Here is a 24248-nt window from a genome sequence, read left to right as displayed (position 1 = left end):
CAAAGAAATAGGATGAAAAGAAGGAGTGCAGAGAAGAGGTGCGCTTGCAGGAGCGGTGATGATGCGCAGACAAGCGCGTATCGCATGCGAGAGGCGGAGAAGAAGGGAGGTGGCGCGCCAGCTGTACACGAACGTGCTGTGCCATGGCGACGCATGCGACACGTGGGACGGTGCTGCTTGCGAGGGCAGTTTCCGCGAGGCGCGCAGGAGTAAGAGAATAAAAATCAAAAGCGCGACGTTAGCGTTTGCACATGCGGAGAGTTCCCCGCGTGCCTCTCCTGACATGTGCACTGCTCGATACGAAGCTGCGCGACTCGGTGCCCGCCATGTGTTTCGGGTGTGCATGTGTGCTTGCCTGTATGTGAGCACAAAAGGCATGGTAGACTTGTGGGCAAAAAGACGCACGAGCCCGCTGGTGCAAAGCACACGCAGATCCGCTTGCGAGTGTTGTGCCCGCGTAGGGACCGAAACACAGAGATACAAAGAGAGAGTGGGATGCTTACGGGGAGCGTTGCCGCGTGGCTCACACCACAGATGCCGCAAAGGGGAACAGCTTTCGCGTGGTCGCCAGAACCACCTCAGCCAGCTGCTCCATAGAGGACACCTCCTCGCGGTGCAGCTCGTACACTACCTCGAGTACCTGCACAATCGCGCACGGTTCATTGCGCCCCTTCACGACACACCCTTCTTTAAACTTGTCCTTGCGGCACGTCGAAAACGCGGTGAGGATGGCTTCTGACACGCTCTGCTGCGAAGAGGCGCGCGTCGCCGCAGCCGTCAAGAGTGCTTTCGAAGCGTGTGTGCCCTTGAGCTCGCACCACGGTGCGTCGGTTTCCAGCATCAGTCGATCGAGTGGAATCGCCCTGACCGTCTCGAGGTTCTCCGCCGTCTTGAGACTACACCCGTTCACGCCAATGTACAGGTTGGCATCCAGGTACTCCTGCAGCTCCGCCCGGCTGCCGGTGAAGCTATGAACGACGCCACCAGCGAGCTCGGGAAGATGCGGCTCGAGCAGTGTCTTGAAGTCACCGCCTGTGTTGCGTTCGTGGAGGAACAGTGGCAGGCGATGCCGCTTCGCCATCACGAGTTGCTTTTCGAAGTACTCCTTCTGAATTTTCTTCGGGCAGAAGGACAGACGGTCGTAGTCAAGACCAATCTCCCCCACCGCCGCGATGCAGCCGCCGACATGGACGGAGTGCTTGCAGATGAGGTCATCAAGGGCCTTAAGGTAACCGTCTGGATCGTCGACAAACTCTTGGCACCGCGTCGGGTGACAACCGACTGTGCAGAAACACTGCAGCGTGTCGGAGGTATAGCTGGCGCACATGTCGATCACAGCCTTGCTCTCCTTCAAGTTGCCACCTGTTAAGAGGAGACCGTGCACGCCAACCTCCACAGCGCGCTGCAGTATCGACTCGATATCTGAGGTGTGCTGTTGGCGTCCATTGTACACCCCCTTGTACATGTGATCTGTGAGGTTCAAACCAATGTCGATGAGCCTCCACTGAGCACAGCTCTGCGGCAGCTTCGTCATCGCGCGGGTGGATAGTGAAAGGAGTAGAAGTGAAAGGCGCGCACTTGCTGTGTTATGCGGTGATGTGTACGGATGGCGATGCAACACATCCGGTGGCGCCCGCCTCTCGTTGCGCTAACACCGGCCGCCCCTCGGCATGCACGTGGCGCGCAAAGAGAGACAAGACACGAGGCAATTCCGGCAAGGAAGCCACGTGCGTTACTCGCGCTTGCCCACGGTCAGCCACGAGGAAAGCAAAAGGAGGGCACCGGCAGGCACCAAGTGCAGAGAGACAAAGGAAGAGGTTAGGCAGGAGACGGAAGCACTGACGTGTATCGCGCAAAGACGCAGTGGCAAGCAGGAGTGCCAACGTGCGTCTGTGCGGGACCCATGGCAGTAACCTTGACAGCGACTCGTCTTGAAGACAATGCGCAAAACATAAGCGAAGAGTACTTCAACCTCGCCCCACCCCCGCCACCACCCGACTGCGGCCCCAGGAGCAGAATGTGATAGAACACGACAAGGCGAGGCACGAGAAGCACCAGTCGAGGGGCAAAACGCAGACAGACAGACACACGCAAAGCGCGCTTCCACGGCGCACTTCCGTTGCCAGTGCTGTCGAGCAAGAGAAGAGGTGTCCGCGGCATTCCTCCACCGCTCAGGCTCGGATTATGACCCCTCTTCCGTCTGCACCAATGCGGGCGCAAGTGAGCGATGCGCGGGTTTTTTGTGTTTCGCTTGTGTGCCTTCAAGAAACGTGCAACACAGGCGCCCCAGACAACGAGAGAGAGAACTTCGGACGGCACGGAAAGAGAGGGAGAGCCGGATGCATATACCCGCACTCGCGTAGACGAGCTCAGCGGAAAGTAAGAGGGCGAAGGAGGATGGGGAACACAAGTAGGGTGCCGGCACCGCTACGCAGGGCAGAACCACTCACGGACACGTACGCCAAACAACGACAGAAAAGTACATTGAACGAGAAAACAGCAACAGAGAGGATTGTCGGGCTTGAGGTGGTGCCGTGCTCACACGCGTGCACACGCACCCCTGTCCACACACCACAGAAACGAAACATGCAACCTTTTTCCTCTCGGTTTCTTTTCAGCGTGTCCATTCTCTGTCATACAACAGGAGGTCAGTACTCCACTGCAAGCTGCCCCCTCCTCCTCCCTGGCCTGCTACACAGACCCCCCCCATCGTGCTGTGCGAAGCAGCCGTAGACGCACCTGCGCTACAGCAACGCGCCAGCCCAGCCATCGGAGAGAACGGCCCACTGCCCCCAACTCCACCCACCCCGCGCTCTACAGGTCGCCTCGCAGCCGCTTCCATCATGCTGCTCGCCGCCTCGTGCGTCGTCCGCGGGGTGGCCTCAGGCTCCCCGCACCACTGGGCCATTGAGGGCCGGGATGGGGGTGGGGTGCGTTCGAGTCGCGCGAGCACTCTTGCCTCATCATATGGATGGGTCATGCATGCTCACGCTGTCGCAGATCGCTCCGACGCCACGCCGTCCAGAAGCTGATCGCAGACGTCAGCAGGGGTCCATCGCTCTCACTGCGCTGCGTCGTAGGCATCTGACCTTCTGACGGCCAGACGCGGGTTCGGCATCGTCAGGGATAGGGGGGCTGCTTGGCTTCCTCGGTCAGAGAGTGCAGTGTGTGGACTGGGCGCTGGTGCCACGCTGACGTACGGTCCCCGTTGACAGGAGGTTACGTACGGCGCGACGGAAAAAAGGACCCGAACAGTCGATACCGAGCACGGGTTGGAGCACGCCCTCAGAGACAAACCCCGCGCAACACAATGCGGAGCACAAACACCTTAGGAAGCACAAAATCAAAGCTGAGCACACACAAAGATGCAAAGAGCGCAAGTGTGCGCGGGGACTCACGCGGACAACGCACAGAGAGGTTCATGTGCAACACACCTGTGCACAGACAGAGGACCAGAAAAGAAAAGGGGTGCCTTCGTGGTGGATAACCCTTCACAGAATGCTAGCATGGACGGAGTGTGCACGATGGCAGACCAGCAGATACGGGAACCAAAATACGAGGACCCGTCACCGCCCAGCAACAGGTGAGAGCAGCGCATAGTCCCCAGTGCAATGACACCTCTGCCGCCCTTCCTTACACTCGTAAACACAGATGGACAGAGAATCTCCAAGCGAATCACAGCGGGAGGCGGCAGAGTAGGGACGACTGGGACACAGGAGATGGCCCGTCAAGCACAGAGATGGGCAGAGGAGAAACACCGTGGTAAGGCTCCCGGGCAATCTTCATGAGTGACGGACCACCCGCTGACGGTGAGAGGCGATGTCGCTGTCGCAGGGTTGCCACGCAACTACAAAACCCAAGCTGCAAGCAAAGGATCATCAGTAGCTCGAAATTCACATGCTGAAAAGGAAAAACGTTGCCGCCCACGGCACCAGTAGTGGCGTTGCAAGAATGTAATCACTGACCGACGAGGAGGCGACAAGACATCGTACCTCTCGGGCGTTTCTTCACCTTGCCTCGTTTCCTTATTTTCCTTTTATCTGCGTACATGTCGGTGTAAGTGCGTATGAAAACTTCTTCAGCGTTACCTCGCAGTTTTGTTTGACAACACAGCACGTGTAGGGCACGACGTGGAAAGTCTCTGCGGCCACTATCATCCTCCTGCCCCTCTGTGCTTCAGAAAACTGCGCTGTTTAGCAACACCCGAGAACGTTCTGGCCTGTCCTGGCACTCGCGAGTCGAGGGAACGTCACGGCATTCGCTTTCCTTCACGAAGTGGCCTGTGTGCCTTCCCTGGCCTTGCTCCATGGATCCGTGACCTGTTAGGCCTCAGCGCGGGACCTGCTTGGAGTTCCACGGATACGAGTGAGAAAGAGACCCTCCCCAGCGCCACACACCCGCTGTGCGAACACGTCAGGCGTCAGAGCTCTGAGGAGAATGCGCCCCGTCTTCCCTCAAGCGATCGAATATGCTCGGCTGACGACGCCTCTTCTCGTCCCCCACCCTCACCCTCCTCCCCCTGGCTTCGCGTGGTCCTGGTGTTGGTCAATGACAAGCCATTCTCTTTTTTTCGAGCGCGTCTCCAGAGCCCACGAATACCCCTGAACCGGTCCCTCGCAGATAGCCGCAGGGAGCTAGCTGGGGACGTCAGCTATTTGTCCCCCGGCACCCAAAGACAAGATTGGCGAAGGCCACTGTCCGCTAGTGTTGCTGCGCAGTTGTAAGCGAGCACACACGCGTGAAAGCCAAGCAAGACTACAGATGCCAAGATATCTGAGCAGCAGACAGCAGGAGAGCGGCGAGACGGCGACTCGGAAGGGTCCGCGACGTGGAGCAGGCAAAGATGACGGAGACAGAGAGAGACGCCGGACCAACCACCACAGCAGCAATACCCATAGAGTCCGAGCGGCCAACAACACGACAAAATTGTACACACAAACTGCAAGAAACAAAAAAAATCGACAAGCGCTGAACAACAGAAGAAAGCCGATCGCACGAATGCGCACAAGAGGAGGAGGAAGAGTAGTACGCCAAGGGGACTGTCACGTGCGGTCGGCTCTACACATGAGAGAGGAGTCGTAGGCATGTATAAACCAAGAGAGGGGGGGGGCAATGCTGGGTCACGACAAAGCAGGTAGAGCAACAACGCGTCAGCAGCATCCACGACCCGATCCTACTCGTGCGGAAGCTCTAGTGCCCTACCACGTCTGTGTGCGCGGGTTGGCAGAAGGGATGGCGACGGCGAGCGGTGAGAGACCTCTCCTCCGCCGCTGCCGTTTTCAGCAGGCGTGATTTAAAAAAGACTGCGCATGCGCACACACTCAGAGTCGTACCCGGTCGGTGTGACCGCTTCTCACACTCCCTCTGTCTCTGTCTGCCTGTTGGTCTGTCTCCCTCTCTCTGTGCTCATTTACGGTCGTCCGTGGGTGTACGCATTGATATCTGTGAATGTGCGCACGCAAGGCGACGGAGAAAAAGAATAGATCAGAAGGCAAGGAGCATAGAAGGCGTGGCCCTGATCCAGAAGAAAGCAGAGGAGAATAGTAACATTGGCGAGCTGTTCACATGTTGGCAAGAGAAATGGAGGAGAGACGGGCAGCGGTGCTGACTTCCCTTTACCAAGCTCACCGACACGTTCCTCAGCCTCCTGAGTCTGGTGCTCCCTCTCTATCAGGGATGACTCGAGGTGCCGCAGACTCGGTGAGTGCACTCGCACCGTCGACAAGCCTATAGAAATCACAAATTGCAACGCACAACCACGGGAGGCACAGCATGCGCACACAACGGGGGGGGGGCGAAGGCGTAAAGAAAAGGCGAATACAACAGCAAGAGAGAAAGCGAGGAGGGAAAGGACAAAGAGGCAGAGCTCTGACGACGGTGCAGAGACACAAGAAAAGACAGCAAGAAGGGGTAGGTCACGAGGAGAGACTCAGCCACACTGTGCGCTGTGACGAAGGATTACATGGTGGAGGGGAGGGCAGCACTGTGACAGGTTGGTTTATGCCAAGCACGGCAAAAAAAGGGGGCGAGCACGTACGCGCCCGCGTGAAGACGTACGAAGACACGGATACACACATAATCCTCCTCTACACATCAGTGCACACCGACGGTGGTGGTGGTTTGACCGTCCCTGGGCGTCGCTGAGGTGTGTGCCGACATCCCCTCGCCTTCTCCACAACAAAGTGGTGAGGGAAACACCCGACACGGGAGTTAGACGCGGTCGGAGAGAAAAGAGGAAAGAGGAGAAGATAAAACATAACACACACAAAAGTAAGACAGACAGCGATGAGTAAAACGCAAAGAAAAGGGAAAAAACAAAATGCGATTTGTATGCGGAAGTGCATCCATGGTAGTGAGGGATGCGGCTGGAGGCGGCATGACAGGCGAAAGCGCAACCGAGAAATCAATGGCAATCACCTGAGAGGAGAGCGATCGTCTGGGCCGTGACCGCCGCTAGCGGTACCCCTCACAGAAAACACCCGTACAAGATCAGTACAAAAGACAAGCAAAGGGTGGGTAGGAGAGCATAAAAGGAAGGTGCACCTCAACGGCGCGCGTAAGCAAAGACGTGAATACGTGTGTATGTGGTGACATGAGGCTCCATCACCGCGTGACATGATGCGTGAGTCGCACGTGCCTGCCCTTCGAAAAAGACTGAGTCTGCGGGAGACAGAATGTGTGATGGGCAGTCGATGGTGAAGCGCGAGGGGGAGGACAAGAGAGTAAAAAAAAAAGATGACAAGGCGAGTACACCACACGGAATTGCACATGTGCAAGTAGAGGCACGGCCGATGTGAGGTGGTCCACCAAAGCAGCGACATGGGAACCACACGCACACCGTAGCGTTGATCCGCTACTCACAAGAAAATATGAAGAAGTGAACGACGAAATGAAACACATACACACATACGCTCACGCGCAAGAGAAACGGAAGAGCCCCCTCCGCCCCCCCCCCACACACACAGCGATCACCGTGATGCGGAGGCACAGCCTCACAACGGGAGAGAGGAACGAAAGAATTTAAAAAAACGAGTATGCACATGCCAACGCAACGTTCCAATGCACTTCATCCCAGACGAAGCGACAAGAGCAACGCGAAGTGGAGGGGTGGTGGGCAGAAATCGAAGCATCATGCAGGCTGGCAAACAGGGGGCACCTGCCTTCTCTCCTTTCGGGCACATCGGGGACACAAATGTAGTAAGCGCACCCCCGCCAGAGTCATCTATAAACGACACACAGCAGGCGATGTGTCCTACAACGCAACAATCAGTTCCAGGCGAAAGAGAGGAGGGGGGCGCGGGCACCCTCATGCTGGAAAGCGTCGGGCATACACCAACTGAAGACGACCCGCTTTCGCGGACGCGCCTTATTTTCCTCTACTCTCGCCGTCCATGATCCCCGCCGCCGTCACGCAACACCGAATGGTCTATCTCAACCTGCCGAGAGACAAGTTGCGAGTTACCGGGTCTAAACTCGCGGCATCCGTCAAGGCGCTCTTCTTACTTGACAGCGCGAGGGTGTCCTCAAGCGTGTACCGAAAAGCGGTTGCCTCCTCCAGTTCTCCGCTGATCTTCAAGAAGACCTGCTCGATTGAGGTTTGCGACACGGTGTAGTCTGTGATGTGCAGCATCTCCTTTTCCTGTTGCAAGAGACGAAAGACATCCGAGAGGGCAACGTTCGCCGGCAACGTGTAGACAAATCGTTGCCCCTTGAACTCGTTCATCGTCGCCTCGGGGAACCGTGTCTTCACCCACCTGTGCACATTCGCCATGTCGTCGTCTGCACGCACACGAATGCTCATTTCAAAGCCGGTGCCGAACTTGTTCTTCAGGTGAGTCTTGTCGCCGATGCAGCGCAGGGTGCCGTCCACCATGATCGCCACGCGATGCGCAAGCGCCTCCACCTCCTCCAGGTGGTGCGTCGTCAGCACAACGGAGCTGTTCTGAGAAACCTTCTGGATCGCGTTCCAGAGTCCGCGCCGCGCCACAGGGTCCATGCCGGCAGACGGCTCGTCCAGGAAGACCACGCGCGGCCCTCCAATGAGGGATATGGCCACAGACAGCTTGCGCCGATTGCCGCCGGACAGCTCCGAGGACAGGGTATAGCGATACGTAGAGAGTTCGCACATGCGCAGCAAGGCGTCAATGACAACGTCACGCTGCTCGTAGAGGATGCCGCGGATGCCCGCGTACAGCTCCAGGTGCTCTTCCACCGTCAACAGGTCCAGCGTCGCGTCGAACTGCGGGCAGTACCCGATGCACTGTAGCGCCTGCTCGCTCTCCGTCACGATGTCGTACCCGCACACATAGACGTTGCCGCTTGTGGGAATGAACTCCTGGCAAAGCATCGAAATCGTTGTCGTCTTACCAGCGCCATTCGTGCCGAGGAAGCCGAACACCTCGCCGGGGGTCACGAAGAAGGTGACGTTGCGCACTGCCACCTTGCCGTTGGGGTACACCTTGCGCAGGTCCACCACGCGCACCATGTCGTCGTTGACCCCTTCAGCCTCCTCTTCATACACTTTCTCACGCGTCTTCTCAACGTCGGAGTCCTCTTCCGACACCGTCTGCGGAGCGGCGTCGACGTCGTAGTTATTGCGCTGCCCCCACATGCGCCGCCGCGGGTGGTCGATCCAGAGGGTGATCGCGAAAAACAACGGGAACTCGACTGACATGTACACGCACGCCCACCCGATCGTGTCCATTGACCACGCCGTCACGTCACCTACGATCGCCTGCCGCTGCGTCAGCATCGCCAAATTGATGATACCCTCGCCAATGGCAAAGCTCGGCACAATGCGAGTGATCCACTTCAGAATGTCAGCCGCCACCATGGTCTGTGAGAGCAGAGACATGATGTACACGATCATGACGAGAAGAAACCCGGAGACAAAGCTGACGGCCATCACGATCATCTGCGCGTTGGAGTGCTCGTCGAAGAAGAAGCTGCACACGTACCCCGTGGTAGTGCTCGAGAGACCGTAGATGAAGAAGAGGACGAACACGGCGCCGATACGGTCCTTGGCCACGTACTCCTCGCGGTTGAACATTAGGAAGATGAGCAGCACCAAACTGAGCGTCATCATGTAGGCAACCGTGTCGAAGAGAAAATTCGTGAGCCAGTAGATGTAAAAGTTCAGCCCCGAGACGTTCTGCAGATGCCGCGCCTTGCACTCGCGCTCCTTCACCACCCACGCCACCACGTTTGACGGCAGGAACGTGAACGGGATCATGATAATCGCGCCCATGAGGATCGTCTTAAGCGCGTCCTGCGTCACCTTCTCTCTCTTGGTGCGCGGTATCGTTCCAGCCACCAGCTTAAAGCGCGCATCTTTGCCCGTATACTTCCTGTAGAGCCCCTGGTAGATGGAGTTCAGGGAGATGGGTGCCTGGTGATAGGTGGACGAGTTCAGTATATGGATCACGTTGTTCGGTGCCTTCACTGCGTTTGCCCAGGCCAGATCTCGGCACACGAGCCCCTCGACGCGCAACGTCGGCTGAGAGAGAAACGTGTCGACCATGTAGATGGACAAGTTCAGCGCATTCATGTATTTTTGGTGCCGCACAGTGAAGTTGTCGAAGGATGCGTTGGGGCCGAGAAGCTCATCGCACCCGTTCATCTCCATCAGAACCTCGCCGGGGTAGATTTCCTTGTTCAGCGTTATGGAGTCGGGGCCGTTGAGGGAGATGAGCGAGAGCAGCATGGCAATAAGGATGCAAATCACCGGGCATACCACCTGGAAAAACTGCATCTTGCGGTCTCGCGTGCCATTCCACATGCGCTTCGCCATCATCGCCTTGAACTGCGACCACAGCATCGCCTTGCGCCCCTCCACTATCTCACAGCTCCATATGCAACTCTCCTGCGCAGCGATACTATCTTGGTCCAGCTGCATAAGAGGATCTTCTTCGCGCTCCCGCTCGATGTCCTCGTTGGACACACGAAGAAATATCTCTTCTAGCGTCGTCGCCGACAGCGAGTAGCCGCGAACGCCGAGCTCGTCTTTCACCACCTCCAGTCGATCCAGGAACTCCGGAAACTGTTGGACACACTCGTTGGGCAGTCGGTACATCACCTCACACCCGTTCACCCCAACCTCCTGGGCACCGTCCACCGATGACTGCACCAGCGTCGAGATTACCTTCACGGAAGCGCCGTCACAGAGGGACATCGTAATGCTGTACCCGAACCCGAGGCGACTCTTCAGGAGCATGTTGCTGCCAGAGCACTTCAACCGCCCCTGGCTCATGATCCCGATCTTGTGTCCCAGCAGATCCGCCTCGTCCATGTAGTGCGTCGTCAGGAAAATGGTGTGATGAGCGGACATGCGTCGCAGCAGCTCCCACGTGTATCGGCGCGCACCCACATCCATGCCAGCCGTGGGCTCGTCCAGGAAGATGAGGCGACTGCAAGTCACAAAGGCGATGGAGACCGACAGCTTGCGCCTCTGACCACCCGACAGGCTCTTCGCGGGCTGGTCCATCTTCTCCAGCAGGTCCGTCTCGTGCAACATCCGGCAAACCGCATTCTCCAGCTCCCACCCGCGCAGCCCCTTGATCCGCCCAAAGAACTCGAGGTGGTCGCGGCACGTCAGCTCGCCCCACAGGATGTTGTGCTGCGGGCAGTACCCGATCTGCTGCCGCACCCTCTCTAGCTCGTTTCGGACAGAGTAGCCGTAGACGTAGCAGTCGCCCGCGTCCGGCTCCACCATCCCCGTCATCATGTTCAGCACCGTCGTCTTGCCGGCGCCGTTGTGCCCCAGCAGCACAGAGATCTCGCCCTCGCGCATCCCCCAGTACAGGTTGTTCACCGCAACGAACGTCTTGCCGCCGCGCGAGTACTCCTTGCGCAGCCCGTCCAACACCACCGCGTCGTCGTCACCGTCGACGTCCTCAAACACGCCGTTCTCCGCGCGCCCGTCCGCGCCGCCTTCGAGGCGCTTGTGCTTAGAGTTGAAGCACCACATAACGGGGTCAATGATGAAGAAGAGCGGGTGCTTGCGCGTACCCCAGTCTTTCGGCATAACGTTGTCGAGGTACAGCATAAGCAGATTGAAGAAGACAAAGTCCACGCCCATCATCATGATGGCCAGATACACCGGCGGCGTGTCGAGGACGTCGTGCCAACTGGCTCCCGCAAAGCCGCCGGCTATCTCGTGATCAATAATGCCGAGCATCGTGACGGCGTAGGCGGTGGGCGGGAAGATGCAAAAGGCAGTTATGATTGCCGTATTGGCGCTCTGGATCGCGAAGGCGGGCATGGCGAACACGAAGTAGATGAGCGGCGTCAGCAAAGAGGCGAGGCGAGCCTTACTGAAGAAGGCAGAGTAAAAGCCGGCCAGCGGTACGCAGGTGACGAGGTAGATGTAGTACACCAGGAACAGGATGAGTATGTTCGTGATTGTGATGTACGTCATACGAATCACGACCAGGGTGACAATCGTGACAAAGAAGTTCGGCAAGAAGAAGGTGAGGTACCACGAAATGTAGATCGGGGCGTTGCCGAGCCCCATGATCTGCATCGCCTCGCGGATCCGCAGCTCCTTCTCCAGCACAATACGCTTTGTGAACTGGGAGACGGGGTAGAGGTACGCCATGACGAAGATGAGCGGCAGCAAGATATTGGCAGTGGTGAGGAGAGGCTGCGTGATGAAACTGGCATAACCAGCGACAGCCATGTAGTGGTCCAGCGGTAAATCTGTGCCAGTGGCGGCGCTCCCGACTACCAGCTTCAGGTAGTATTCCGAGATGATCTGCTGAATCGACAGAAACCCGGCGACGGCGTAGAGGTCGGCGCGACTGTTGTAGAAGCCGCCGCCATAGCTCTTGTCGTACGGAAGGGCAAACGTCGGCAGCGCGGTCGAGTTCATGCGGATGCTCACATCAAACGTGCTCGCATCGAAGCCGTTCAGTTCGATGATGGCCCAATTCCATTCCGTAGCGCGTACCTTGGCCTCCGCCTCTGCCACGGTTGCGTAGGTGCCGCCGTACACCTTGTCGAAGAGCACCGACTCCTTTCGGAAGTAGTCGAGCAGCGGGTCCACCTGCGCTGCACTGCCGACGAAGTACAGGACACCGGAGCACAAAACAGAAGACTGCTTCGAGTTGGGCATCAAACCAGCCGCGATGCCAGCGGAGAGGAGGCTGGCATCGCCCTTCGTTTTTGGCCTGCTAATCCGAGCCAGCCAGTGGAAGAGGATCACCTCATCCAGCGTTGGGATCACAAACAGGCTCGTGTTATACGAGTTGATCCACACCTGCACCAGCTTGTTGGCCCCCGTAATGTTCCCAACTGCGTAGCCGTTGACTTTGAAGTCGCTGAAGTCAAAGGGGAGGTCGACATAACAGAGGTTCTTGTACGGGATCGTGTCGTAGTCGCCGGCGCACAAGACGCTGTAGTTGCTGAGTATAGAAATCCAGTCGCAGTCACACAGCCCAGGAATCGGCTCGCCATTCGAGCTGTTGAAGCAAGTGAGCTGTTTGTGCAGCGTGGCCGCAGAGGACGCATAGGGCGTGTAGTCGATGAACTGCTTCGAACGGCCTTGGAAAGGCAACCACACGAGCCACAAAATGAGCGTGATGACGATGAACATCAGTGGCAGAACGATCTCCATGAACAAAATCGCCTTGGTGCGCAGCGTCTGACGGAGCGTGCGGTAGAGGATCGCCAGCAGCTGATCCATGAAACTGCCTCCCTTGGCTGCCTCACTGCGGCAGTAGCTGTCATCGCTGCCAGAACTGGCGGAGCCGGTAGAGCTCGAGCTCCACGATGTGCGAGCCATTATCGGTGTTCGGTGCGCTTGAACACAAGATGAAGCGAATGAGAGGAGAAGTGATGAGCCAAAGTATGTGTGCCCCCTGCGAGCTGTGATCAGCGCACTCGGGACTTCTGCAGAGGGAGGGAGCGAGGAGGAAGTGGTGGTGCGGCTGACGCGCTGGACGGGACACAAACAAGAGCCACGGCAACACCGGAGTGTATTGATAGCCGGCAAGAAGAGTGAAAAAGAAAAATACCGAAGGCGGTGAGACCAGCCAACAGAAATCACGGCAATGAGGGCTCTGGAACGTTTGTGCGTGGCTAACGGTCGGGGCGGTGGTGGCAAGATGCGCCTCGCATGCCTAAGGTGACTACACGCACGCACGCGACACAGTGAGCTGCCGCCGCTCCCTTCTGCGCAGTCGTCGACTTTCTCGCTGATTGAAGCGACGGCGGGACAGGGAATCCCGGGCGTATGCTTCGGATAATGGTCGACGCTCTACAAGACAGAGACAAGAGAGAGCCAACAACAAGATAACAAGCAGCGACAGTTCAGGGTGACGGCGACGTCCCAGGTGAAACATGTGCCTTGCAAGGAAGTCGCGAAGGAATGACGAGAGACGAGAAAAAAATGTTGAGAATAGAAAACGCGGGAGAGAATCAGTATGGCCATGGATAGTGGCGGGATGGAGAAAGGGGTTGGGGGACGGCGAGACAGACGCACAGCGGTGCATCCCGGCAGAGTCCGTTTGAGGAGCAAGCCTCCGCGCGAAAACAGCCGAGAAAGTGGTCAAAGAGGAGAGAGACGACGTGGGAGGGAGGAGAAAGTGACGAGAAGCACACCGCACCACCTCCCTCGCCCCTACACATGAGCTCGGGCGGCATCAGCTGCGGATGGCTGACCACCACACCACACACACTCACCGTATCTGGTATGTCGCGCAGATCACCCCCACGCTTTGGTTCCACTAATGATGTTTGTTTTCAATTAACTCCGCAGCGCACAAAACTGCCATGCCAGTGGACTGTCAGGAGATAAGACGAGAGGAAGCTGTGGAGAGGGTGGGGGAAGGGGCAGCTGCCTAGAGAGAGGCAAGTGATAAGCAACCCCTGTTGATCGCTACAACAACCACGTGCCACACCTCCGAGACAAAGATATACGAGCATGCTGAGGGGAACCCTGCATAGATTCCCCGCTGCCACGCGCGTCTCGTAGCAGGAGGGACTAAACTTCAGAAGAAAAAATAAAGCGAAATTGCGGCACCGCCACACACGCGCACGCGCGTGCGGTATTGCACAGGGACGCGGAGAAAGACGAAGGACGGGTGGGCAGCGAACCACAACAGGAAGCACAACCGCGAAGCACCTGAAAAGACACACGCACATGCGTTACCAGAAGCGACACACAAGGCGATAACGCGGGAGCAGATCAAGATGAGAAGGAAGACGGAAGAGCGAAACACCGCACCAGTCACAAACCCACGAGAGGAGAAGGGACCGCCACAGCGTAGACAATGGGCACGCTTACGTTCCACGATGCACGCGGATGTCACAATCACATGATGGTTGTGCGGTGCCCGCACATCGTGCAACCGAGATCTAAAGGCGAAAACAAACAACACAGAAAGCAGCATGGAAGTCACATGAGACGAGTAAACCAACAAAGAAATAAGTACAGGAAGCGCAAGCATGCACACAGACGGCAAAAGCGGAGGATTAACGTGCGCCACTCCTACATCACGGCGTGTCGTGGTGCATGCTTGCATCTGAGCGGTGAGTGGCCCGGGGGGACGGGGGAGAGGAGGGGAGGAAGTGGCCGCAATCGAAGAAGGCAGTTCTTTGAACACGGTACGAGTGGAAAGAAGAATGATCCGCCACTAGACGCAGCCGAAGAAGTGGTAGCGCCCCACTTCTGCGGTGCCCACCGCCGGCATGACTGTGCAAAAAAAGAAAAGCAGCGCGAAGGGTGCAACAACGCCCTTCCTCCACCGCCTACCCCAGAGTCATGCCCGTGCGTGAAGCGAGAATGCTGTCGCAACACGCCCATGTGCACATGCAAGCAATCACATACCCCCTGAGGCACGAGGGTCACAACTCCTGCACGCCCCGACAACGAGCTCGGGACGAGAAAGAGAAGCGCATAGACACGTAAAACTTCCGGAAAAAGGTTTTGAAGCGACAGTTGACGCGCCTGCGAGAGATACACACACATTCAGCCACCACGCCGACACATGGAAGCACACATCATCAGCAAGAACACAAAAGGTCAGCACAGAGCACACCCTACCAGACGCAAGTAAAACACAAGCCGTGATTCGCGTAAACACAAAAAAAGAAGTCCAGCCTGCCCGCAGTCGCCTATGTATGATACGAGTAGGGGCGCAGAGAGCGGCGGCCCGAGTAACAGACGTGTGCGACTCGGCGAGAGAATATGTCCGATCCATGAACGGGCAGCACGAGAAAGGCAACAGGGGAAAAAAGCGTAGAGCATTCGCCGGCACCGGCAAGCACAAACAAAATTACAATCATCATAATAACGCAAGGCGCGGGAACAAGTGATGACGGAATAACGGCGATAGCATATGGAGTATGATCCATTCCGGCTTTTGGTTTCGCTTTCGGCCTCCATTCACACGATGGGGACGCAGCATTGCGTGGCGGACAGCATGCGAGCAGCAAGGCGAAACGAAAGCTTAAGCGTGAAAAAGGAGCAAGCGAAGAAAAAATAGCAAGAAAAAAGAGAGCTGTAGAGCCTTGTGTGTGTGTGTGTGTGTGTGTGTGTGTGTGTGTGTCGGTCAGCCTCTTCTGCTTCTCTGATACGAGCTCGACCCCTCCTGTTCGCGCGGATGGCGCCGAAGACGCCGTGCAGCGCAAGTAAAAAGAAAGAGGCTTCGCGGTGCCGAACGGCACACCCACACGCACGCACCTTTGTGTGCTTTCTCTGTGTGAGGAACTCTTGTGCGCAATACTTCTGTGATTCTTTTTTCGTGTTCCTGTGCCGTCAAGAGTGCTGTGTCAGTCTACGCAGCAGCAGCAGCACGCAAGGGCCCATATGTGCCTGTACTCCTGTGTAGGTGAGCTCTCACCTCTCTTCCTTTTATTCCTCACCATGAAGGCTCAGGCTGTCCATGAAACTCGCTACAGATTAAAGAGGGGCAGAGTGCACACAGTCACGTACAAGCCAGAGGGCGTACTACTTCGGCAGACGTGCGGCAAGCAGAACGGCCAACGAGAGAGCGACAGAGAGCACCTTCTGCTTCAGAGGTCGTCATGTGTTGTGCGTCGTCCCTTGCTTTATTCGCGCTCGGTAATGGCAGCAGTGTGTTAGCACTACAGAAGGGTATACGTAAAACAAAAAGAAAAATGGAGGCGGCCGTCACAGTTTCGCTTCGGGGGTTGGATTACTCCCATACGCACGAGAAGGGTGAAGAGAAACGGCAAGACATCGCGACGACAACGGAGGTCCAAAAGAAAACAAAAAAAATTAAAAAGCGGTCATCGACGTCGCAGGTCTGCAAAGTGGTGGAGCACAAAACTTGACGCGCAGACACTCAGACACCTTGACAAATGCACACAAGTACATACATTACCGTGTACATGTTTGCGCATATATATATACACACACATGTATGCGCATGTATCCGCAATCAACGCCTCAGCACACCGCTTTTCTCGTATTATTATGTGCTAGTGGAGCTCCTCCGAGGAGAGAGCAGAGAACAAGGCGTATGCGAGGAGACCGTGCGACGTACAGTGGCACAGACACAGAGACAGAGGCAGACGTACACAACAACGCATGAAGGAGTTGCAGCGGGATAAGGCCGCTGCTCGCTGTTTTCTCGCTGTTTCTCTTGCCCTTTCGCCCTCCCCCAACAGTGACAACCTCCGCACGCCGTCTTCTGAGGCCGCTCAGCTCGGCAAAAGAAAAGAATTTCGGTAACAAGAAAAAGGGAGAGTGAAAAGGATGTCGGCATGCGCGGGGTATAAACAAAGGCGAATACATGAAAGACATGCGATCGGGCACAGCTGAAGCCGCAGCACACACGACATCCAGACACATACACACACATCACGGACACAAAGGCAAGAAAGACGAAGGGGGGAAGCAGCAGGGAAGAAGCACAGATATGTGAAAGAGAAGCACGACCAGCTGTTCACACGTGAAAGACACGCATCGCAAACGCGCAGAAGACAAGCAGCAAAAGAAATCCCACGGAAAGGTCGTCCATATCACTGGCACCGTTTCGGGAGGGGCGGGGGAGGGGGGCGGCTCGTTAGAACGTCTGGGAGACGAGAGGGAAGTCTTCACCCCCACCCCCAATCCTGTCAGTGGAGCACCACAGAACAAAGAGCCATGAGGCAGCGCACGCATCAGCAATCACAGCGCCCCCCCCCCCACCGCCATCACCACGAAGTAACGTGAATCCATATACACGTGTGCGCCCAGTACACGGATGAGGAAGTGACGAGGCTCGTATGCCATATCTTTGTTGCTGTTTTGTTGAAGTCTCCACAGTGCTCGCCCGTCCTGTTGCCCTTCGAGACAAAGAAACGCACACCGAGAAGCACCACATCACGAAGCACAACCAAAACACAGAGGATGCAAAGAGCCGCATGGGGAGACGCACAAGGACCCGGATAAGCAAAATAGGAAGGGCAAAGCGAGGATAGTGTGAGAGGGCGAGGGCAAGCAGTGCGCGGGGAGCGGTAGACCTCTTCAGATGAGCGACACCCGTTCGTTCTTTTTCGTGGACGGCCAGAGCATGAGAAAGAGGGAAGAGAAAGTGCTTCATGGAGAGGCAGCGCGGGGGGGAGGGGAAGAGATTACGGAGAAACTTTGATAATTCAGAAAAAAAAGTAAGGAAGCCAGCAAGAGCATACAGCAACTGCGACCCACTATGAGAAGCACCACTTACATCGCCGGTCACAAGACCTATGCATGTGGTGTGTGCGTGGGGAGGGAAGGAAACGTGAGGGCAGCCCTCTCTTCACCGTCTTGGCACGCCAAGAGGAAAAGTGGAGCTACATGAACGCGTTGCGCAAAACTGTGCAGAAAGCATCAAGAACGAAGAGCCCCCCGCTGAGCGCGCAGGACGCGCATGGGGATATACAAGACACAACGTACAAACACCAAATGAGAGCTCGAACGCGGCAACGCTCACGCCTCTCTCTCCCGCACCCCTCCCCCCAAAAAAGCACAGTCGCACACGTACCCAACGACCCCATTCACAGTCCCCAGGTAATGCGCAGTGCTTCGCGGCGTTGTTTGGGACAGCAACTCGACTGCCACCGGCAATACCACAAACACTTACCAAAATAAGAACGAGAAAGGCATACACGCTGTGGATAAACTCATGAAGAAACAAAACATGCCCAGAAGGCACCGACATGCTTAAACCGTGTCGGACAGCCAACGCACACGTGCGAATAAGAGATCGTCTACCCCAGTTGCCGAGTCGAGTGCTATCCCTTCCGTACTGGTTACCGTAACCCACTTCGCACCTCATCGGAATTCAAACAAACATTAGGGCCTCGATATGCGCGGATGATTCGATAATAAGCATGAGCACCTGTGCAATATGCATCTGCGACACACTGTAGTCCGTAATGCGCAGCTGCTCCTTGTTTGCCTGGAACGCCTGGAACACGTCGCCGAAGCCGCGATCGCGCGGCAGCTGGTACACGAACCGCCGACCATCGCCCTCGCTCCGCACAGCGTCAGGGAACTCCGCCTGCATGAACGACACAAAGCACTCCGCGTGCTTCGCCGACGCAAGGCGCACGCTCGCCTCGAAGACGCTGCCGAACTTGTTCTTCAGGTGCACCTTGTCGCCGACGCAGCGCACGTACCCGCGCACCATGATCGCTACAACGTCCGCAAGCGCCTCCACCTCCTCCAGGTGGTGCGTCGTCAGCACAACGGAGCAGTGCCCCGCGGCGCGCTGGATCGCAGTCCACATCCCGCGCCGCGCCACAGGGTCCATGCCGGCAGACGGCTCGTCCAGGCAGGAACGTAAGCGGGATCATCACCAGCGCGCCAATGAAGATGAAGCCAAGCTGCGACCGGCTGGCAGGCTCGCTGAACAGCTCCACCTCGTACCGCATGAACGCACCGTCGATGCCGAGGAAGGACTTGATGAACAGGTCGTAGTACGTCGCCAGGTTCAGCCCGGCCTGGTGGTGCGAGGATGAGTTGTACAGGAACACGTTCACGTTCGTGCCGCGCCACTCACCCGCAAATCTCAACAGCGCCGTCACGTTCCGATCGATGCACGACACGGCGCCGTAGCGCGGTATGTCGTGCACGTACCACGTATCCAGCAGGTAGTCCGACAGCGCCCGTCGGCGCCGCCATCCAGCACGCGCGCGCTCGACCCGCAGCACCACCGCACCGGCTCCGTTACGAAGAGCAGCGGGTGCTTCGGCGGGCCCCACTCCCTCGGCACAGCGGCGTCCAGGTCACAGCATCAGCGCGTAGTGCATGCACAAGCCCGCCGCCGGCGCGGATGCACTCGTGGCAGACGCAGAGAAGGCAGCAACAGGGCTAGGGGAAGGCAAGAAGAGCATTGGCGAGTGGTCCCCTCTTCGACGTGCATTCGGTCTGCCCCGGCAGCGCATGACTCTTCTCATGGCGCTGGAGCTTCCACTACCGTCGCTGGTGGAGGAAAGCGAGTAGACGCCGTTCGCGTGCAAGGCGCGGCAGCACCGCGGTTGTGCCGTCATCCCAGTCCATGCGGACGATGCCCGCCACGGAGCAGCGCTTGACCACACGCAGCACAATGTGGAAGGAGAGATGGTGCCTCCACCGTCGCTGTGACGCTGCGTGGTGGCGGGAGGGCTGCTGGAGGAGTGATCCAGCACGTTGCATGCGCTCGCTTCGGGGGTGTACGGAGAGGAGGGAGGGGGGCCGATGCGGGCAGGCGCGGGGAAGTGCAGCAGTCGGAAAGGCGAGAAAAAAAGAATGGCCAAAAAACGAAATGAGAGAGGCAAACATTGAAGCGGGGACGTCGCTCGGAAGACCCAGGTCGGGCACAGCGCCTTGTGTGTCGCTGGTCTCCTTTTCCGGTGCGCGCGGTCGTGCCCCTTCGTGCTGCGGCTGCGGGGCTCTCAAACGAGTGTGCAACGCATCGCGCAAAATCAGCACCGGCGGCAAAGGGCAGCGCCACCAGTGAGCCACAGCGAAGGGCCAAAGGATAGGAAAGGCTAAAAAGCACGCGTGCGGCGAAGGGAAGGGAGCTGCACACGCCTGTCTACTCTCCGCCATCGGCCTGGTCGCCGGGCTGCCGCACCGCCCCAAGAGGCCGCCGCTCGCGCCCTTTGCCCCTTTACTGGACTGCCGCACGTCACACATGTAGCTACCGTTGTGCGCTCGCGGCCTGCTATGCGGGGGCGTGTCCGTTGTTGGTCTGAGATCAGACACTTCCGTGATATTTTCTCTCGCGTCTGCATGCGAACAGCAAGAATCCTACGCTGAAACGGGCACGAGAGGGTGGAGGGAGTCAGCGCCCATGCACGTGCGTGCATCGCACACAGTTTGATGCTCTGAGAAGGAAGCGGGAATTCAGCGGAGCACAGGAGGTGGTGGTGGTGCGTAAGGAGACACCATCGGCAGACCACACTCAGCTCGCGCAGCACAAGATACAGCACCGCTGCCAGAGAGACGGAGAACACACAGCGCCCGCAGCACACGCACGCACATACACATGCACGTATACATGTGTGTGTATAAACATATATGCATTGGCATATGTATATATAGATGCGTGTGTGCGTGTGCGTACTCTGTATGGGCAAGCCACGACGAGGATGGGAAGGTGTAGACGTCGGCAGAAAGCATAAAACGCACACACGCACGCGCGCGCGCCGTGATCATCAAAATAATAGGCGAAGCACAAATAGATGAAGGCAGACAAAAAAGAAAGGCGGAAATCGGCCGACCCAACGCGACAAGCGGAGGACACTCATAACCGCGGAAAGGCCGAGAACAAGTGACGCCCCACACACACACACACATAGAATGATATACATGTATACAGATATGCATGTGCGTGCACGTATACATGTACATACACGTGTGTGTACGCTGATACCTAGGTGTGTGTGTGTGTAGAGAGAGGCCCATAGTGCGCGAGCCGTGGGCAAGGCACGAAAAGCGAACAGCGACGAGGAGCGCCCCCAACCCTCACTCGACGCGAGGCGAAAAACACAATCATGCACAGGCAGGAGGGGCAGACGGAAGCGCGAGAGCGCTGCGCATGGCTGGCCAGGGCAGTGGGGGAGGGGAGGGGGGCGTTCACGAATCGGCGCCGTGTAACGAGGATGAGACCAGAGGGCATTGCGCGCTCACTTCGGCGGAGCAAGCTCAACCGAAGAGGTACGCTGTAACCCTCGACGTCCGCCTCGCCTGGGGTTGTTGTCGCGTCCCGGCAGCATGCCAGCTAACACAGGAGACACGCACGACCTCGCCTCCGCGTCTCTCTCCCGCTGTTCCCCACACCCACCCTCCCGCCCTCACGCCACCACAGCAGACGATCGCGGCAGCCCCGCATCTCCCTTCCTCTCGTCTCCCAAACCTACTGCCGCGCTAGCAGCAGCACGTGCAGCAGCCCTTCGTCGCCCGGGAAAGCTGTTCCACCTCCTCAGCCTCGCGCTGCCGCTCTGCCTCCTCGCTGATCTGCATGAAGACCTGCTCGATCGACGTCTGCGACACGCTGTAGCCCGTCGCCCCCACCGCCAACACGTGCTCCTCCATAAGCCCCAATGTCCTCGACAGCTTCGTGCCAGCGGGCAGCTCGAAGGTGAGGCGGTGCGCACGGTACTCGCGCAGCGAGGATCCCGGGAAGTTCTCTCTGAAGAAGCTTCGGATATCCTCTTTCACCTCCTCCTCATCAGAACGGATGCGCACATTCACCTCAAAGCCGGTGCCGAACTTGTTCTTCAGGTGAGTCTTGTCGCCGATGCAGCGCAGGGTGCCGTCCACCATGATCGCCACGCGATGCGCAAGCGCCTCCACCTCCTCCACGTCTTGTGTCGTCAGCACAACGGTGCTGTTGTCGGCAACGGCCTCAATTGCGGTCCACATCCCGCGCCGCGCCACAGGGTCCATGCCGGCAGACGGCTCGTCCAGGAAGACCACGCGCGGCCCTCCAATGAGGGATATGGCCACAGACAGCTTGCGCCGGTTCACACCGGAAAGCGCGTGCGCCAGGGTATGCTTGTAGTTCGTCAGCTCGCACAAGGCCAGTAGCCCCTCCACCACGCGCTTGCGACAGTTGTACGAGATGGCCCGCACGCCCGCGTACAGCTCCAGGTGCTCTTCCACCGTCAGCAGGTCCAGGCATGCGTCGAACTGCGGGCAGTACCCGATGCACCGCAGCGCTTCTCGGCTCTCCATCACGATGTCGTTGCCGCAGATGGACGCGCGGCCAGCTGTCGGGTGAATCTCCTGGCAAAGTATCGAAATCGTCGTCGTCTTACCAGAGCCGCTCGTGCCGAGGAAGCCGAAGACCTCGCCGGGGCGGACGCCGAAGGTGATGTTGCGCACCGCCACCTTGCCATTTGAGTACACCTTGCTCAGGTTCTCGACGCGTACGAGGTCTCTCTGCCGCGCCTCACTCTCGAGCACGCTTCTGCGCTCGGCCGCGACGTCCTCGTCTTCGTTCTGGACAACCTCCGGCTCCGCGTTGGAGTTGTAGAAGAGCCGCTGCGTCCGCTGCCGCCGTCCGGGGTGATCTAAGAAGAGGGTGACAAAGACGTACAAAGGCAACCCGACCGCCATGTACACGCACGGCCAGCCTACCACGGACATGGACCACGGTGTCTTTGTTGTACCGAACGGCTCCTCTAACTTCAGTGCCGCGAGGTTGCCGATGCCTTCGCCGACGCAGAAGCTCGGCACAATGCGGAAGATCCACGGTAGGACTTTAGCCACCTTCTTTGTCGACTCGAACACAGACAGCATCGAGACGCAGATAACCAGCAGGAAGCCGGTGATAAAGTTGGCGAGCATGACGACGTTCTGAGCTGTGGAGTGCTCCTTGAACAGGAAGCTCACAGCGTACGCCATGGCCACGCCGGAGAGGCCGTAGAGGAGGAACAGCACGATGGTGGCACCGACAGCCCTCTCGCCAATGTACTCATCGCGGCTGAAGATAGCGAAGACGATGAGGATGAGGAGCATCGTGACCACGTAGCAGCAGATGTCAAACAAGAAGTTTGTGATCCAGTAGACGGAGAAGTAGAGCCCCGACACGTTCTGCAGATGTCGCGCCTTGCACTCCCGCTCCTTGACAATCCACGACACGAACGTGGACGGAATGAACGTGAACGGGATCATGATGACGATGGAGATGATAAGGGCGTAGATGGAGTCCTGGACTTCGACCTCGGTCTTCGTCTTGGGAATCGCTTGGACGACGGTGGTCATCACACTGGCGTTATTGCCGCGGTGCGCCATGTAGTAGCCGTTGTAGAGATTGTAGAGCCCAATCACGTTGGAGTGCAGGCCCGAGGTGTTGTAGATCACGGACGACACTGACCTATTAAACGTCCTGAACGTCATCGGAAACTTCACCGCTTCGAAGCACACCATGCCGGTGTACCGCTCCGCGACGTGAGTGTTGTACGTTTCCAGCATGTAGGAGGAAAGCGTCGCCGTGGACGTCGCGGATGGCGGCTGCACCGTAACGGCTTTCGACGAGAACGGTATGCTCAAGTTCATCCCCGACCCGCATCCAGCCACGTCGATCTCGACCGTTGTGCCGTATAGGTCGCTGGAGAGCGTGATGGCTGGGTACCGGAATAACTTGATGAGCATGAGCAGCATTGCGAGCAGCACACAGAGCATCGGGCACACAATCTGGAAGAATTGCGTCCGGCGGTCGCGCAAGGCGTTCCAGAGCCGCTTCCACAGCATTGCCTTGAACTGGCTGTGCAGGACACTGAGCTCATTCGCAATGAGGCCGACATTCCACACATCCGACGGCCGCGGTGGTCCCTGGTAGCCAGCATCCACAGTGCCGATGTCGCCCAGCGCGCTCATGTGGCTTTCAAAGGGGCCCACAGACGCCGAGTCACACACCCGTGTCTCCCCGGCGAACGGCGCCGTCAAACGCTCCCGCTTCCGCTCCATCTCCTCCTTGGCCTCCTCCTGCTGCGCAATTTGAATGAAAATCTCCTCCAGCGTCGTGGCAGAGACACTGTAGGCGTTGACGCCAAGCTGCGAGCCGCGGCTCTCGATCTCGGCGAGCAGGGTGGGGAACGCTGCCTTGGTCTTCATGGGAAGCCGGAAGGCCATCTCCCCCGCGCCGGACCCGAGCCGCGTCGCTGACGGCACGTGCTCCCTCACCATGCCGGCAATGGTCATCCGATCAACATGGGCAACGACGGAGAGGGTGAGCACGTAGCCAACCCCGAGCCTGGCCTTCAGGAACATGTTGCTGCCCGCGCACTGCAGGCGGCCCTGGCTCATGATGGCAACGGAATCGCCCAGC

General features: G+C 57.9%; 3 protein-coding genes and 1 pseudogene across 3 annotated transcripts in view, besides 1 other annotated feature; all 4 read right to left on the bottom strand.

The window, feature by feature from the left end:
* Positions 1–523: 523 nt before the first annotated feature.
* LMXM_11_1280 (putative tatD related deoxyribonuclease) lies at positions 524–1534 on the bottom strand (the record flags this gene model as incomplete). Its single annotated transcript, XM_003873043.1, has 1 exon — positions 524–1534. The coding sequence occupies one exon, from the start codon at positions 1532–1534 to the stop codon at positions 524–526; it is 1011 nt and encodes a 336-aa protein (XP_003873092.1).
* A 5892-nt stretch (positions 1535–7426) lies between these two features.
* LMXM_11_1270 (putative ABC transporter) lies at positions 7427–12781 on the bottom strand (the record flags this gene model as incomplete). The annotated part of the gene is made up of 1 exon (XM_003873042.1): positions 7427–12781. One exon carries the CDS (start codon positions 12779–12781, stop codon positions 7427–7429), a length of 5355 nt encoding a protein of 1784 aa, XP_003873091.1.
* A 5693-nt stretch (positions 12782–18474) lies between these two features.
* On the bottom strand, positions 18475–19215 carry LMXM_11_1260 (annotated as a pseudogene).
* Positions 18475–19215: a sequence feature.
* A 2125-nt stretch (positions 19216–21340) lies between these two features.
* The window catches only part of LMXM_11_1250 (putative ATP-binding cassette protein subfamily A, member 4), a gene marked incomplete at both ends in the record, with an annotated part of 6289 nt that continues 3381 nt past the window's right edge, over positions 21341–24248 (bottom strand). The window contains one exon of the mRNA XM_003873041.1: positions 21341–24248. Coding sequence (XP_003873090.1) covers positions 21341–24248 — 2908 coding nt within the window.

The sequence above is a fragment of the Leishmania mexicana genome, chromosome 11, assembly GCF_000234665.1.
Source record: "Leishmania mexicana MHOM/GT/2001/U1103 complete genome, chromosome 11".
In the NCBI taxonomy this organism is placed as follows: Eukaryota; Euglenozoa; class Kinetoplastea; order Trypanosomatida; family Trypanosomatidae; genus Leishmania; species Leishmania mexicana.
Note: the sequence above shows the minus strand (reverse complement) of the source record. Positions and strands in the feature narration are given on the sequence as shown.